General features: G+C 36.4%; 1 protein-coding gene across 5 annotated transcripts in view; it reads right to left on the reverse strand.

Moving 5' to 3' along the window:
* LOC104358686 (sodium channel protein type 1 subunit alpha) overlaps positions 1-18,234 on the reverse strand; it is a 97,369-nt gene that overhangs the window by 51,502 nt on the left and 27,633 nt on the right. For 3 of the 5 annotated variants that reach the window (XM_042784348.1, XM_042784344.1, XM_042784346.1), the window contains exons 2-7: positions 13,674-13,992; positions 8,206-8,324; positions 4,737-4,826; positions 3,797-3,925; positions 2,997-3,088; positions 1,810-2,082 (exon numbers count right to left, since the gene is read on the reverse strand). In XM_042784348.1, the coding sequence (XP_042640282.1) occupies positions 1,810-2,082; positions 2,997-3,088; positions 3,797-3,925; positions 4,737-4,826; positions 8,206-8,324; positions 13,674-13,940 (970 nt within the window). In that variant the 5' untranslated portion in view covers positions 13,941-13,992. Of the gene's footprint in view, positions 1-1,809; positions 2,083-2,996; positions 3,089-3,186; positions 3,279-3,796; positions 3,926-4,736; positions 4,827-8,205; positions 8,325-13,673; positions 13,993-18,234 lie in introns of all 5 variants that reach the window. The other 2 variants (XM_042784349.1, XM_042784345.1) reach the window with 1 other exon arrangement.

Here is an 18,234-nt window from a genome sequence, read left to right on the forward strand (position 1 = left end):
TGCTGACTGCTCCACGGTGTCTTAGGTGCCTTAGCCTCTCTATTGCAAAGGGACTTCCAGATGCATTTCTGTATCCTGCCTCTTAGTTGTAGCTCTGCAACCTTTCACTTAAGTTGCTGTGGCAGTGTTTTCTAGAGCCTCTGTGGCACTATTCTTCCTCTGCTCTCATGCTGTTTTTCATGTTGCTTTTATTCTCATGACATTACACCTGCAAACACATTATTGTTGCAGCAGGCACTCATGGGAAGCTATTGTCTCTGGTGTGAGATTCACCTCTCTCCCTTTTTCCTACCCATTGCTGGTACCTTTTGGTTTATATTAGGTGACCTAATGACATGCATGTATGAGCTTAAAAACCAACCAGCCGTGCAGCACCAGCCTTAATCAAAGTGTGTTCCAATTAGTGCTAATAACATTGCAAGCAGGAAAAACCTGCAGGGAGTTTGAGGAAACGCTAATGAAAAACACAAGGTTGCTATGGAAAAAGTATTATGGAGTGATCACTGCTGCACTGCAAAGGATACCCAGGGGAGGAGACTCACCTGGGGACCCCATCACTTCTCTTCACAGCTGGCCGCTGTGGTCACTTTTCCCTTTCCCCTTCACTTTTCTTTGTCTCTCTCCCCTTTAGTTCTTATTTTCCTCCAAAAGTAACTTTCAGTGTTAGAGATGATGCATGCCATCAGCTACAGCATGTGAACCTGTCTCAACATCAACTGTGCAGCATTGATTTTTAGGATAGGGAGCTTTGGTTTATAACCTCACATTTAACTGTAGTGAAATGCATTTCTTTATCTATTCTTAGTTTGCCAGACTTCTCTGTATCAGCAAAACTGTTTTCATCTGGAAAATCATACTTTGGGAAATTATCAAAATGGAAAGATGCACCAGAACAATTTCTGAAGAGGTTTGTCAGAGATTGCTGCTTTTCAAGGTTTCAGCTCATCTAGATGATGGAAGAATACTTATAAAATTTGCAAACGATACTGATCTGATAAGGATGGTGGTGAGTTTGAGGAAACAGAGGTATAAATTACCATGCTACCACATAATCCTTCTTTTCTACTTAGTCTACCTCATGTGGAGGAGAAATGCCTAGATGTGGGTACAGCACTTTAAGAAGGATGTTTATGAACAAGAAAGGATCCAGATGAGATATCAATAACTAGTAAATAGATCGTAGGAGAAAAAGATTAGTGGTCTCGGTTGCTTAACATACAAAAAGAAGACTAAAGGAGAGGAGAACAGGGGATGGCAGCATAAGAACAGTCTCTAAATATCTGAGAGACAGTGATTAATGACAGGGAATAATTTGTTTTTGACACATATGGTGAAGTTGATAAGAAAAATGAGCTGAGAATGCAGCAGGAAAATTTGTTAGACCTTAAAAAAACCCCTTTCTAATAATAAGGGTAGTAAAGCACAGGAATGGATAGATGGTGAAAATACTGAGGACTCTATCACTGGAGTCCTCACAATATTGAAGGTCTCTGACATCTGTCAGAAATGATCTGTTGCTGATCTTGCTTTGGAGTATCAGATTGAAAAATGTTTAAGACTATTAAGTAATTTTAAGAACTTCTCTGGACCTCTTTCTTTCTTGGGGAAGATGTGGATTCGGCAGAGGGAGCTGAGAAAAAGTTTCCTTGTTCCTTGTTCCATCTTCCATGCTGGCCTTTGGAGCAGATCTATAACAGAGGGAAAACACTTCTGCTCTGTCTTAACTAAGTGTATCATCCCTTCTCCTCATTTCTAAGAACTAGGTCAGCTACAAATCATTTCAATAAGAATGATACTGTCAATACTTACTTTCATCCTCAATGTACCCCTTCCAGTCAAATGGAGTCACTGTTGAATTAACCAATGTACCATTTTCACCTATGGTGCTGTTTAGCTGGGAAGTAATATTTGTTTCCAAAGTGAAATTTTCTGGAGGCCACTGCAGGCATTTATTCCTCAAGTTGCCCATGAACAGCTGCAGCCCTATCAGTGCAAATACACTCAGACAAAACACAGTCAGGATCATTACATCTGAGAGCTTCTTCACAGACTGAATTAGGGCTCCCACGATAGTCTTCAACCCTGAAAATGCAAAGGAATTTTTATTCTCATGTTCAGAACTTTTTTAAAGCATACAAATGACAGTATCTCCCAGTAAAGTTATAGATTTCATGCAGAAGCCCAAATAAATGATTGTAATGTCTGTGAAATAACATTTTTGAGAAGAGCTTTTTCACTTGTGAAAAATGAATAAATAGCTGAAATTTATGTTCATTTGAAACTGTGAATGGAATGAGTTGCATATATTTCAAAACACTTGTTTTAGTGCTAAAACAAGTGACATCTTTTATTCATGCTGTACATGAATCTCACATAAAAGTCTTCCTTCTCTTTATTTGTCAATACCTCTTGCCCCAAACCTTTGCTACTATCAGTTTTATAACATACTAAGTTTAGAAGACAGTAGTAAAAAGCCTGTTCAACAATAAATAAGATTAAAATTTAATGCTATAAAACTGGAGGTGGTTTGGAAAATCACAGACTTTTAAGATAATAAAACCCCCATGCAATGCCCATGCTATTCTTTATTATCTTATTCCTTCATCTTCTTACTAAGTCAACACTTCAAACAGCTCTATTTTTAGACACAAATATTCACAACAAATACCACATAACATCATCTAGGTAAGATACACATGGGTAAGAAAACTTCAGGGTTACTGATATTCACTGAATGTGGAGAAGAAAGCTTGACATCATATGCTGCAAACCACACACACTGTGTACTGCAATGTCTCATGCAAGAATCTGTTAAACTCAAAGGCTGATTTCAAAACAGAAGAGCTCATGTTGAAAAGCAATGAATCAGAGATTTCAGTGAATTCTAATATCTTCTGATTCCTGCTTTTTTGTGGAAAGAAATAAGACATGTTTAAAAAATATGAATTCCATTTCAGTGAATTAAAGTCAGCCTCAGTGTTTAACCTAGCTCTCACCTGGAATGACTGATATTGTTTTCAAAGCTCGGAGAACTCTGAATGTTCTCAACGCTGAGACATTGCCCAGGTCCACAAACTCTGTCACATATCTGTAATAGGGGAGTTCACACACAAACACAATGACAGGATAAAAAGGAACAGTTGGGAGGTACAAGGGGCCTAACACCTTACACCAGTTACTTCTTACCTGGGATTACAGAAATAGTTTTCAAAGCTCTCAATACTCTGAAAGTTCGAAGAGCTGAAACATTGCCTAGGTTTACAAATTCTGTTACATACCTGTAGGATTAAATCACAGTTATTCAGAATTTAGGCAAAGTTTATGCTACTTACTTGGGTCTTTCATCAAGACCGCTTTGGCGTTTTTAGCAAAAAAATTAAATATCAACAGTCAGAGGTTTACCTTTCACTGCAGTTTGCCTTGCATTAATATGCTTTCAGAGCCTTCAGTTAAATTAAATGTCTCTGAAGTGAATCGTAGTGATTAACTTTGAAAGCTTAAAATTTATCTAGACTAGATTGATAAGTTTGGAGAATGAAGTCAAAGGGATGCTCCTTTTCTGCTCAGAGAAAAAAATGCAGGACATGAAATTAGCCTCTCTAATACTAGCTGTACTAATGGCTTCTGCAGTATTTATGTTTACATCAAAATATGCATATTAAAATGTGAAAATTATTTTAGACAAAAGTAAATCCATACAAGAATTTCCATTTAATGAAATTGATATGTATCGATACTAATTTCATGCCCTTTTTACCCTTCACTTTCAAGGAAAAAGCAAAAAACAAAAACTTACGCAAAGGTAATGACAGTGAAATCAAGCCAGTTCCATGGATCTCGAAGAAAAGTAAAATCTTCTAAGCAAAAGCCCCTTGCAATGATTTTTATGAGTGACTCAAATGTGTAAATTCCAGTGAACGTATACCTGGAAAATATAGGAAAATTCAATCAAAATAAGTAGCAACATTTTACACTGGTATTCTGATAGAAACCTGATGATCAAATGAGAGGTTTTTTTGTTTCAAAACTGGAAAAGAAATACAGTGAATAAGAAATTTCTTCTAAAATGCATTTATTATATTCATTGTATATACTTGCATATTTACGTGCATTAGTTGTGACCTGCTGTTGAAGTACAGCAGTCCTGATCTTGTACATAAATCAAAATTTAAAAAATCCATCAAATAAATGACATCCATTAAAAATTTATTGGTGACACTCAGTTTAAAAGTATGCAACACTAGATCCATTAGTGTTAACCAAGAAAGTTGTGAGCATAAGTTGCTGGATACTGTCTGAATTACTAACATCTAAACCATCTAGTATTAGCTCTAAAAAGGGACTAAAGCATGCACTGAATTATCTCTTTAGGAATATTTTTGTTTATATGCTGTCCTTAACTGAGGTGTACTAACAGATGGACATGGTTCTGCTACTAATGCAGTGCTGTAAAGGAGGGGGTAAAAACATTGTGTAGATGATAAACCATGAAGATGAGAGAAAACTAGTGGAATCTCAGTAGAATACTATCTGTAAACAACTTTCATTTTTTCTACCCAATCATTCTACTAGAAGGAGATTTAAATAATTATTCAACATTTCTACACAGTTTAGAGAGGAAACAGTAGTATTGTCCCATGACAGTTCCTCATGACAGCACACATGACTGCAGTTACTGGCATGCTGACTTTTAGAGGAACAGTCAAAAATATCTTCAAATTATATATGCAACTTACTCTACATTCTTTGTCCAGTCCGGAGGGTTACTCATGGTCATAAACACACAGTTGGTCAAAATAGTGCACATGATAAGCATGCTGAATAATGTAGATATAGTTAAGGAAAACACAATAGTAATTCATACAATATCACATCATCTGTATATCTTAAGTACAGTAAAACATTGCCACCTACACAAATCTTTCAGACTTTGGTAAACATTGCACATATATTTTGCTTAATCTGGTAGCTTTCACTTTAGCATAGTAAACTTTAATATTAATCTTAATTTGTTGATGTCTTCACGTTTTGTTTTCAGTTGGTACTGAAAATCAAAGGAGAGGGCTCTCACATGCCTGGGAGGCAACCTGAGCTGAGTAACAGCCAAAACTAAATAACTTGCAGAATACTGTTTTATTTAAGTACCTGACACAAGTGAACAAGCATTAGTCTTTCACTTTTACAGTTTTGGTACTAAACTCAACAACTGGCATATGCAAGGTAAAAAAAGTTTATCCTATTTACCATGAGTCAGAACTGTAGAGAAAGCACACACCACCCCAGCACCCAGCACAGCCAGTCTGTCAAAAACACAGAACAAAACACAGAATACTGTTTTTAATTGCTGAAGTGACTGTATTCTATGTTTCCATATCACTAGACTAGCAGTACATGCTTCAGTCAATGAAACAGAAATCCACGGAGAGCTCACAGATTAAGGTGAATAATTTTCCAATACTATTCTTGGTCTACCTCAAAATACATTAGCAGCAGAAGAAGCACCTCTTGTTCTACCAATGCTTTAATTTGAAAATGGTTCAATAGTACCTTGTGGTCAACTGCTTGAAAAGTATAGAAAACTGGTGAAGATTAGAATGAAAATTAATTTTTATTTAGAGTTCCAGCAAGGATCAATTAGGTATTCTGGGACTATGAAACCCAGACTAACAGCTCAAAGGGAGCTGTGGTAGGTAGGTGGGACAGTCCACCCAATGCTATGCTCTTGGTTTACAAGATTACTGGCTCTACAAACCGTGTGGCCCTTCCCTCTTCGTGACAATAAACTCGATTATTGAGACATTTGGAAATATTGAAGTAAACAAACTAGACCAAAACCTGACGCAAAATGGCCACATGATGGCAGCAAACAATAAAAGCCACTATACCTTTATGCCAAATGGTTAACTCCACTCTAATTTTTTCCTCTAGTCATCTCTCTAACCGATGCGTTCCTTAAAAATAGTTGCATCAACATAACTAGCAAAGCTAGCTTAAACTGAATAAATCCATTTACAGATAAGCTTGCATATAAGGCCTCAGGATTATTTTATTTATTTATTTATTTATTTTTAATCAAGCAACATTTTGTTGTTTGGGGTATATTTTTATGCTATGAAAAAAACAAAACAAAACAAAAACCAAAACCCAACTCTTCACTTTACGTAAAGGAAGAATAGGAGAAGTAACATCTCAGCCTAAACTTTGCAGAACATTGGTGCAAAAGTTAAGATCATCGCTTAGAGCTGCTGAACAATTAAACCTTGCGAATTTATTTTCAAGTAAACATTCAAATCAAAGGGAAGGATTTAGCTGCCTGATTCCCATAAATAAGTGTGTGACCTTTGTCTAAATACCTGACCAATCAGTGAATATTGTGATGTCTTTCATTAAATAACTTGTTTTGAAGATCATGTTGTCATATAAGATACGTACAATAAAAATCATTGTTTTGTGGCTTAGAATAAATGCTTTACAATGCTTGTCCTCATAGTCTACAGACAACCTTGTATAAGCAGCTGAAATCTAAATTGTGTTATGGAACGTATTACATGGAACTTAGTTAAACATATTCATATTTGCAGTGTTTGTACTATACTGAATTGAAAAAAAAAAACAAAAAAAAAAAGAGAGAGAGAGAGAGAAAAGAACCTGTGACCCTGTGCATCTATTCTTGTATTTAAGATAAAAACCCCCTACGTCTATATCTAAGATACAAATAGCCCATCCCGTAGTTGTCTGGTTGAAAAAGAAATCAGTCCATATAATGAAAGGAAACCTCCTCCTATAATAGAGCTAAATTACATGATCATGCAATCAGTTAATATATAGAAGGAAAAATATGGATTTGCATATTGTTTATTAGAATTAGAAGACCAGCTGGATACTCTTTGAACACAATTAGGAGGAACTTAAAACCAAAACCAAAACCATTAATCAGCACGTCAGTCAAAAACACTACCCACAACTGGCACAGATGCAGGGTTGGAAGGTATTGTAAACCAGAGTCTGCAACTTCAACGGACGAGCATTCATTAGAGGCTTCAACTTGACAGTATTTAGCTGCGTTTTCTTACCATCATCACCATCATGTCTGTACGTCTTTGTCAGGTCCCTTAGCTACTGTCCCCAAATGCTCCCTGACTCCTCTCCAGACACCTCCCTCCCCTTCTTTCACCACTTCAGCTTCCAGGCAGGTCAGAGGAAGAGGTCTTCGGAGTCAGCAGCAATCAGTCTTGTTTCTTCCTTTTTCCAAAGACCTAGAAGATTCTGCCAGCAGTCTCTATTAATGAGGCTTCTGCCTTGACTAACTGTTCAATATTAAGTCTTATGGTCACACTGAATTTTTTATTTGGTGACTACTTTTCCCAGTCCTGGGGTTTTGCAAGGAAAGTGCATTAAAACCTCACTCGCTAGAAATCCCCATTAACCTGTTATTAACACCAAGCACCAATCCCACCTGCCAGTCTAAAACTTTACCTTGTGCACCGTCCCATCATTAATAGTCTCTCCACCATCTACACATACAGATGCTTTGCAAACTGCCTGCAGGGCTGCTGCCTATGCTTTCTGGCAATGTATTAAATTTGGCAGAGGCGTATGGTGAAACTGGGCAGGTTTGGGAATGTGAGATTCAGCATGCATGAACCAGGCTTCCAGGCATGCTGCTGCAGTAGACGATAAAGCTGGTCTTGAGAATGGCCTCAGAAGGACCCCTAAAAGGCAAAATAGACATACCCCAGAGCTAGCTATTCCTGAAAAGCTGCATATCTGCCTAATTGTTTTCAAAAGTCAGAGCTCTTCTGGAATTTGTGAGAACAAATTGCCTTTTTTTTTTAAAAAAAAAAAAGATGTAATTATTTTATGAATGGACTTCATAGCACAAAAAAGAATCTGGGACACAAAAATTTTCGATGTTAACATAAATCTGAAGAATCTTTTTTGAAGAATTGATCAAGATGGATTCTTAAATCCATCTACACATCTGTATAGCAGAAGTATTGAAATTCAACAGAATAGCTAAAATGCATATATATGATATACACATGTTTTCTAGTATTTATAAAACCTTACCATAAGTCTTCCACTGCAAAATCAAAACAAAAATTAATAGCCTACTAAAATCTCTATTTAGAGTGGAATAGAAATCATTATGAGTTTTCTTAATTTCAGTATGTAATATTTTGAACAACCATTGGAAAAGGATATGAATGTACCAAAATTTTAATAGCTATTTTTCTAAGAGGATTGAAGGGAGTTAAAATGTACAGGGCAGAGGTGGCACTGAATCGGAAGATTGCCTTCCCTTTATTCAATACTATAAAGGTCTGAAAAAGAGAAAGAAAAGACATTTTGTAAGTGTGTATTCACTGTAGATGCTCATTTTAAAACTGTTCCTAGTGACCAATCATCAAAATTGTAACTTTTTGAATAGTTAATACACAAAATACATGACTATTTTTAAAAATAAAACATATTTCCAGTACTTACCTGATGTATCTGGCATGTGAAAATATAATTTTAAATATAGAACATTCAATTCATTAATGTTTTTATGCTACTTCACTAAACAAACTCAATATAGTAATATGATAAATTTACATGATGTGTTTCTTGCAAAAAAAGGTGCAGAAATTATTAACGGAAATTATAATTTTATTTATGTTTTCCCCTAAAAAGCTCTCCCTTCCTGTTTGAAATACTATAAGCAGGAAAACCTTATCTCTGGACCTTAACAATGTGTTAGTAAGAGAAATCTTTATAGAAACTGATTTAATAGACTACCCATTTGTTCATGTTTTTTATTCTAGTCCATTTCTTTGTCTTTGAGCTAAGGAGAGAGAGAAATAGCAGTAACATATAGCCATGAGTAGGTAGATCTCTGAAGACTGAACACGCCTTACTGGAGAAGAGCAAGAGATACATCCCAGACCTCCCTGCACAATTGTGGTTTGCAGGTGTGAAACTTGACCAGAACTCACATACTTGTTAAATTAGAATTTTAACAGCTAAAGAGCCCATCAAATTTGGAGAAAATTAAAGGCATGCAAGCCTTACTTCAGAGAATTGTAGAAGACTCTGTAGACTGAAGGATTATCTATTTTTCTCAAATAAATCCATGGGCCAAATATAAACGGCATGAGAAAAAATCCTACAAACATTGCTTTGCTTCTACTGTAGGTCATCATGTCTGCAACAACATTAACACAACAGCATGGCAAATGGGGACTGTCAGGTTTCTTCGTGGCACTAGAGTGCTATTCAACTGCAAGATCAATCAGAAAAGAATAGAAAACACTGCAACAGGAAGGCTCAGTAATTCAGAAGAAATCTGCATGCAGTGGAAGGGATGATGCAAAGATTACAGCCTAAATTCAGACGGAATTAAAGGCATTGTAGAATCTACCCAAGAGAAATGTCCAAAATTTTTTTTTTTTTCATTTTGTCAGAGTCATGTATTTTGTGAATAGGCTATGATAAAGCCTCCTTATCTCTCATTACATTGCTGATGAAGTGAGCTGTAAACTAGAATGCCAGTGGAAGTGTGGGCAAGGATATGTTGGTCTCTTTGGGTGTCTGTAACATCAAGCATCGCTTCAATACTGTAAGAAAATGGACTACAAGGCTATTTCTATGAAGGCTGGCAGACACAGAAAATATGCCAAAGAAGTTCAAGAAGGACAATTCTTCAGTCTGCTTAGATTTGGGAAGCTTAATATGCATGGACCATGAAGTACAGATACAAATCTCTAGGAGCACCCAGGAGGTGGAGCGAGACATGGAGATGATGGCTTCCACCAGTCTCTGACAGACACCAAGTACTGAAAGCTGAGGAGAAGCAGGGATTAAGCTCTTAGGAAAAGTGGTCCCAGTCCCAACTCACTTGCTGGCTTACTCCCTGAACTGTCTCTCCATCATATCTCTACAAGGTGCACCTACCTGTACAAACCAAGCCCTTTAAGAGTATGGGACATTAATAGTGAGACTTTATCTTGTGTTGAGTACAAATTCAAGATGTGTAGGAATGGTATATGTACTTGATTTCCCTGTTTCTGCACGGAAATGGAAAAACTGTATATGAAACTGAGGACAGTAGGACAAAGCCTGAGCTACTGTTTCCAAATTACACTTCCATTTATGGATTACAGATAATAACAACCTTCAAAGTGTAACTGCAGATGACCTGACCTTAAATGAAACTTTAATTTTAAATACTGAAGCAACCAAGCAGATGAATGATTTTTTGGCACAATGTTTTAAAGCCTCACACCCCAGGGGGAAGTTGAGTTTCCCCTCCCAGGTCTGTCCCCAGCCCCCAGGACTCATAGCTCAGAAGCATCCAGCTCACACTCTCAGATTTTGTAGCTATGAGGTAGTTGACACAATACATTAAAAATCACACTCCCTACTAACTTTGTACCTAAGGCTACACCACCTACGTTTAGTCAACCTACATTTTTAAAAAAATCTTTGAACACAAGCATATTCAACATACATCTCTTTTCTAACATACCTTATGGAAAATAACAGCATGTTGGCACTAATCCAGTTTCAGTTGGAAGCTGCTGCTATTTTAGCTGTTCTACTTTCTGCTGCCCTGCATAAGCAGAACCAACAAGACATAAATTCCCTAACTCAGTTTTAATTTTTCACTCAAAGCATCTTTGTGACTGGAGCCCTCAGAATGACTTTTTTGGTCCTCTGACTTCTAGCCTTAAACATGAACTAAAATTGTATCTTATCTCTGAAGAAGAATTTTCATTAAAACCACAGGTAACAGCTGATATCCAATCCCTGTGAAAGCTTGACTCCCTGGTAAGCCTCACTCCAGTCTCACTCCAGTCTCAGCGCAGATGCAAGCCAATGTGTAGGCAGTGTGGTTGAACATGAAGTATTGTACCCAAAGCTGTCAGGAAAAAGTAGGCATACACTAATAAAAGCTAAATAAATTCCAAACAAATTGTAAGATTACTGTTTGTATATGAAGGATTATATATACTTTCCAGGGCTTAGGTTTTATGAAGTGCTTTAATCATTTTATAAAGGCAGAAAACCTGCTCACACTCAAAGTAATCAAGTCAGCATATGAATTCAAAGAAATTCCTAAAGGGAAGCCCCTTATTTGCTGCTTTTGCATCTGCAAACTTAATCCCAGTTCTGTAACTTCTGCCATATTTGATATAAACCCAGAAACTGCATTCTTAGCAGGGCAAAGAAGGAGGATGAGTATTTTGAGAAGATACACCTAAGAGGGAAGAAGACTCCACACTGAACAAAGGTCTCAAAGAACCTCTTGTGACAGAGTTCCCAAAACCTTCTTTCTCCTCTCCTTCCAGTTAGCTTTAAATGTAGTTTCTGGAAGGCTACACTGAGCAGTCTAACCACTACTCCATTGCATTTCCACTTCCTACAGTTAAATAAACACCATCTAAAACCTTATAGGACCTTCTGAAAGGCAAGAGGTGACATACTGGGTCCCTGGTGTCTTGGGAAAAGCCCCAGGGGCAGCTAGAACAAGAGACTCATGGCATATTGGAAGTTGGCATTTCTTGCTGTTTGTGGTTATCTTTTGAAATCTTGCGCTTCATGTCTTCCCGGAGATGTTCACTTCTTCAGGCTTTTCTCAAACTATTTCTCCAAGACATGCAGGAACATCAGCTGCTACCAATACTCTCAAAAGACAAACGGTACAAGGTAAAAGTCCATAATTCACATACAGATAGATAAGAAAATCTAGGAATTAGATATTTTGAAGTCAAATTACTGATGTGAAATTGAAATAGATGTTGGATTTCTGTTTGGAAAGTCTATTTTACTGAAGGAAGAAAAAGCAGAGAGAATTGTAGCGTGTGAGAAATTTTTGTCTTTGACTGACGGGGCTGTTTCTATTTCTGTCCTGTAGAAGATGAAAGCACATGCATAGAAAGGATGTGTGGACTTCAGCACAAAGAGAATCCCAGCGGGTATGTGACTTGCCCATAAAAGTTATTTAGTGCGCAAACAAAAAGATTCTTCCTTTCAAATAGTACAGAAACTTTGTTGAATATGTTCAGTTGTTTTCACTCCATTTCTTGCAATTCTATTATCAGGCCCAGATGATGTAAGTTTTCAGCTCCATCAGTGAAGGGACTGAAAGGGTCTTCCATTTCTAAGGGCTCTAGAAGCGTCCCTGTAGGTCACACCTATCACGTATCTGTTTACACTGTAACACACGCAGGACAGACAGGTTGATTTGACTATAAAGGTCCAAGATAAGTTGTGGGCAGATAGGGAAATAATTATATGTGATTTTGTATCATAAACAGACACAATTAGTACAGAACTTTACAAGGTCTGCTTTTATAGAAACGCATCTTTTATCTTTGTAAAAGTAGAACTGTGATTTAAAGATAAATCTTCATACACTGTGAATGGCAGATAAAGGCTCTTTCAGAGGCATCAAATAATAAAGATATTCTTTTTTCACACAGTATTTTCTCTCTTGTCAAAACAGGACTCATAAATCACATGAAATTTAGCAACACAGCACTCTGTGAAAATCAAAATAGCTTCTGTCCTCATACTTATAGAGTTTTCATAACACGGCATCTAATAATTAAAGTATCACACAAGCTAGCTATCACCACAAACCAGGAACCTTTTCTGCTGCATATGCACTGTGCAACAGAATCACCCTGGAAAGATACAGGGCCAGTTCAAGGCCAGTTCCACCAGGAAATTTTAAATCAGTTTTACAGTCTCTTTATGATATTTTCTGCTTATCCATGTGTTTCTCTATTGATTTCATAAGTTTCCTAATAATTTGCTATCAAAGCAGATTCCTGGGAACAAAATGTGATCTGCATTGGTTAATGTTGTTAGTTTTAAATCTGAAGAACCTCAGGGAAAGTGTAGTGTGTTGGTGTACTCAATTTCAAGATCTATTCATTTTTTTAAAGTTTGTAAACTATGTAATCTATTATGTATATGCATGTTTGTATAAGTATTATATATTGTTTATATGGAAAGATGACATACTATGGTTCAACTTTGATAGAAATGTTCCTTTGATATAAATTCCTTTGATATAAATTCAATTATATCAAAGGAGTAAATTTTGATGTAAATTAGAAGAAAAGAATGAAAGGTTAGTAACCATTAAGGATGATGGATTCTGTCCAGTACCACAGAGTTCAGTGGGCTCCTTGTTAAAGATTGAGAGAGCAGTGAATACAAGCCTAGATTTTCACACTATTTATTCATACCTTGCTACATCCACTGTACAACCATATTGTACAATCAAAATGTTACATTTATTTCTGATTTTATTAATTTAATTATAAAAATAATATTACTGCAAAATCCCTCCTTATGTAAAGCAGGAAGATCAGTGTGCCAAGGGCACATTAGCTAAATCAACTTTTATAATATAAAGATATTAAATATTTATTTACTGACTTTCTGGAAGGCAGAATGTATATGTATTACTGGCATCAGACACTTTCTGCTCTTCTTGTACACCTAAGTCCTTTTAGCAATGCTCAGCTGTTTCCACGTTAATAGAATGACATTTTCCTACATGGTTGCAAATTAACAGACTGAAGTAACAAGCTATATCACCTCCTCTACAAAAATGAAATGAACATGATGAAGCATTCCAAACACTGGCATATGAACAGGATTGATATTAGACTCACTTTTTTATTGATGTAGTATGGGTCCATGTCTTCCAAGGGCTCAGACACCATTCCTGGAGGTATGTCACCGTATATAAATGGAAGTGTTTTTCCTGCCTCCAAATCACTGTTTGGTTTTGGCCCATTTTCATCATCACTGTCTTTACGATCTTGTTTAGAATTCTTAGCTTTTTCTGCAGCAATGCGTTGTTCAATAGCTGCAAGAGACTCTCTAGTGAAGTATTGGAAGCTGTCTGGTCCTGGTGGTACAAGCACTGACTGCTCCATCTTTTCATCCTGCACATTTTAATCACCATTTATTCTTCTGCATAAGAAAATACTGAAAGAAAGCAGAAAGCAGAAAACAAAATTCAAACAAACATGTTAAAATCACCAAGAAAGATATAATATTTATTTTTAAATGCTTTTGTTTATAATATGTTGGAAAGTTCAAATACACAATATTGATAAATTATGTAAAGAAAGATAAAATAAGAGGTTTAACTGTGATTTGGCAAGAGGAACATGTGTAGTTCTTATGCTAGTTATATAAACTGCGATAATTTTTCAACTTTAGGACAATAATGGTCTTTTACTTCAAATAAGAAAAAGCATGATACTTAGGAACAATCAGATACATTCTTTCCTCATAACTAATTATCTTAAAATCACCTCATACTCCCCTGGAATCAATCAGGATTATATTGGTAACTATAAATAACACAGTTCATCAGAGCTGATGCAGAAATTTCCACCGAGTTCAGGATAAGTATCAGAAAACAAGCACTGTAGATTTAGAATTTCTATTAAACAAATAAAAATCAACTCTGCGTATTATGAGGTAGTAAAGTAGTAGTTCCAAGTAAGTTTTTGCAGAGGTGGTTATTCTAGATAATAAGAACAATTATCTTTATTTCAATGTAACCGTTACTATATGTCTGGTTCTTTATTCATTAGCTGTAACTGGATAATTCTGGAAGTATTCTAATATACATATTTATCTATATATTGTAACTGAGACAATAAAGACGGGGGGGAGGGGGAAGAAGTTCTGTTAAAACTACAGATCTGGCACCTTTCATGCCACTGAATAATTTTCTGACTACTAGCCACACCAGTGACCTTGCTGATCCCCAAGCTGATTCCCTTAAATGGCACCGTAATTTGGGAAACAGATCTCTTACTAAGCCACCATTCAAATACAATGTGAGCAACAGCTGCAGATGGATACTAATTGCTCTGTGTTTTTCAGGAAGATACAGAGACTCAAGAGAGACAGTCAGTGTCTCTTTGCTCAGCTTATTTGGCAAAGGAAGGGACAAAGGCCTCCTCTCTTTTCTCTCTTCTTCTCTCAGCATAGGTGTAATCCCCATGGGTACCAGCAAATGAGGCTACACAGCCATGTCTGCCGTTCCCTCTCCTTCTCCTGGGAGACCCAGGAGGTTGGTTTTCCCCTTTGCCATTTTTCCTTTGAAAATTCCCTTTATTGTCCAGAAGCCCCACTGTACACGGCACGCAGTGTTCCCTGTCACAGTGGCCAGCGAGGGCACAGCAAACTGAACAAGACCTGGCGCTGTGGGAAGGTGGTGATGGACAATAGCAAGGGCAATCTCATGGTTTGAAGAGGAAAGAAATGGACAGCCAGCGAGCAGTCAGCAAAGATGAGCTCTGAAACCCTAGGGTGCTCTGTCAGGATCACCTTTTAGTTCAGCGGAGCGTCCCCAGCTGGCACGCAGAACAAGGAGGCAAGCCTGCAGGATTTGCCTGCAGGTGCACAGAAGCAAGCTACTTCATAGCCATTAGTTACACTGCAAAAACATTTGATTCAGCTACTATGTTTACACACTGAGTCTAAACCCAGCAATTTATGTGGGCTTTTCTAATAATACCTGTATTTTTTCTGTAGAAATTAACTTTACATTATTTTTCTACAATTAATCCTAGAATGTTCTCAGGTCTGTCAAATGTACATGGAGCTAGCTAGATATACACCTTTAGATGTATCTAAATCTAAGTAGGCTGTACTTAAAAAAATGTTTCAGGAGACTTTATGAAGATTAAATACTTTTTATGGCCTATTTAGCAGATTAGAGGATGATATTCCAGAGACATTTTTCTTTTCTTGATGCATTTCCATGATTATAAATCTTCAGATTGCAGATAGAAGTATTCTATAAATTTAAAAGTCAATATTGAATGCATATAGAATTCACTACAGCCTTAATCCCAAATCACTTTCATCTGTCATATCACAGTGGTTAACTGAAAGGTCTTGTATTTCCTTTATTATAGTTGATGAATTTATTCTTACTTATCTATATAGGGGATGGATAACAATTGTTACCTGGCCAGTTAATCAACTGATATCCTTCTGATTTCTATCAAGTGATTTATTAAATATTAATTGAATAACTACAGATTGCTTCCATGATCCAAATGGACTTTTTTTTTTTTTTCTTTAGCATAACACTGTTAATTCAACAGAGAAGGAATATAAGAATACAGAAAATACAGTTTCTTACTAAGTCCTTTCCCACTCTCCTTCTTCAGTGAATTAATTTTTTTTTCCTTCATCTCCAGTTGTGTTTGAGTGACTTTCTTATGAACAGTGTATCAGTAGGAAAAACATTTCAAATTTTGAAAAATAAGGTACTCAGAACATTTGACTATAGAATCATTGTGTTTTTTCTGAAATCTCCCAGGCAAAATATATTCATATGTACTTCGTAGTATACATTGTTGTAAGCCAGATAATTCCAGAGCACACTCAATATACCATCTGTAAACCGCATGCAGAACAAGTCTGAAGCTATTCAGCTGCATCTGTGTAATTGCACAATGCACAGTTGATCTGCACATGCATATTAAGTCCAAAGCATCCAGAACTACACTACATGCACACACTGACCATCTGGGCGATACATTTAACTGGTTCAGCACTTCCCTGATGGATGTGATCTACTGTACACCTTGTGTAGATGTAAATGTAGATGTATGTACACATAATTAGAGAGTAACTCAAGCTGTCAAATATCCACAGAATTTCTGCAAATTTCTAGAGTCTTCATATTTCACCTAAATAAATTTTCTAGGCAAAATAAAGAACATGTTGGCAAATAGATGGAGAGATGGTGCCTTGTCTAACAGTGATTCTAAACCAGATGCACACTAGCCTTTGAAGAAGTCAATTAGACGATACACAACTCTCTGAAAAAGAGGCAGGTTTGAACAACAAGATTATTTTCTAACCTGATAAGCATCTGGTTTACTGTTAGGTTTCATGTTCAGTTTCTTCTATGGTTAACACTGCAGGCGCTGAGTGATGTGAATGTTTCTAACATACAGACATCGTGAATAGACCAGAATGGTACCTTTGCTCTTGTGTTAGCCTAGTCACGTCACACACAGATAAACATGTGACAGGCATGAACTAGAGAATATGTTCTACAGAATAACTAGAGAATAATTAATGTTCTTTACTTTTGTAGGTAAAATTTTGCATACATTGGAAGCAGTGGTGAATTAATACTTATGCTTACCCCACTCCACTGTTTTGTTTTGTTTTGTTTTTTTATTCTCCAATTTCTCAATTTGGTGAAAGGCTGCTTAGACTAGTTTTGTACACTGCCACATGGTGCAATCTGAGATAGTGCAGCTCTGGTTTGTTGGATGTGAATGTGTATCCAAGATGAAGTGGAAAGATGAGTGCAAAAGGGAATGCACATGACTCAACAAATACATTGCACATTCTTTTGCAATGTTACTTGCAGAATTAATGACTCACAGGACTCTTCATTATATAAATCACAAAATATGATTTGTTACATTTGGTGATGTAAGCAATAAGTCATGTCTCACTACTAATATAAAATAAAAATTACACTAAATTAAATAAAATATTAAGAAATTAATAAATGAAACTGGACTGTTTTCACTGCCTGGTTAATCTCCCTTTGAATTTCAGGAAGGCACCCTTAAATGTCTCTACAGACTGCCCTTTCCCTGTACTTTCCAGCACTGTGAAACTGATTGCTAAGGGAAAGCTCAGGCAAGAGAATTCTGCTAGAGTAAGCAGAATTTAATCTTTGCCCTTCACTTTGCCCTTGCCTTGTGACACGTTACGTTTTTGCTTTTGGCATAAACTAACAAATCAGTTCTATTAAAATCATGCATCTTACTATTGTGAAAAATGATCAGAGTAGTAAACAGTAGCATTAATATTTTGAAATATTCTAGATATAATCATGTAACATTGGTAACTTCATTTTTATAAAGAAATTAACTAGGTGGTAGTGAAGTTACTAGTGATATGCCCTGGGAAAGTCACCTGGCTGATTCAAGGCACAACTAACAGACTATAGCTACTACAAAATAAAGATAAATTAGTGAATCTACATGTAAAATCACAGTGGATAAATCTCTATATTGTATTACTTCTTATTGTTTATTGGCACTGTTTCTCATTATTTTTGATTTATTAACTACTCATTATGATTCTTGACTTCAGAATACAGAATAAATATTACCTTCCTCAAATTGTGGATTTGTGGAAGGAGAGGAAAGAAGGAATGGCCAACTACGG

This window comes from Tyto alba, unplaced genomic scaffold (genome assembly GCF_018691265.1).
Source record: "Tyto alba isolate M040663 unplaced genomic scaffold, T.alba_DEE_v4.0 Super-Scaffold_7, whole genome shotgun sequence".
Taxonomy (NCBI): Eukaryota; Metazoa; Chordata; class Aves; order Strigiformes; family Tytonidae; genus Tyto; species Tyto alba.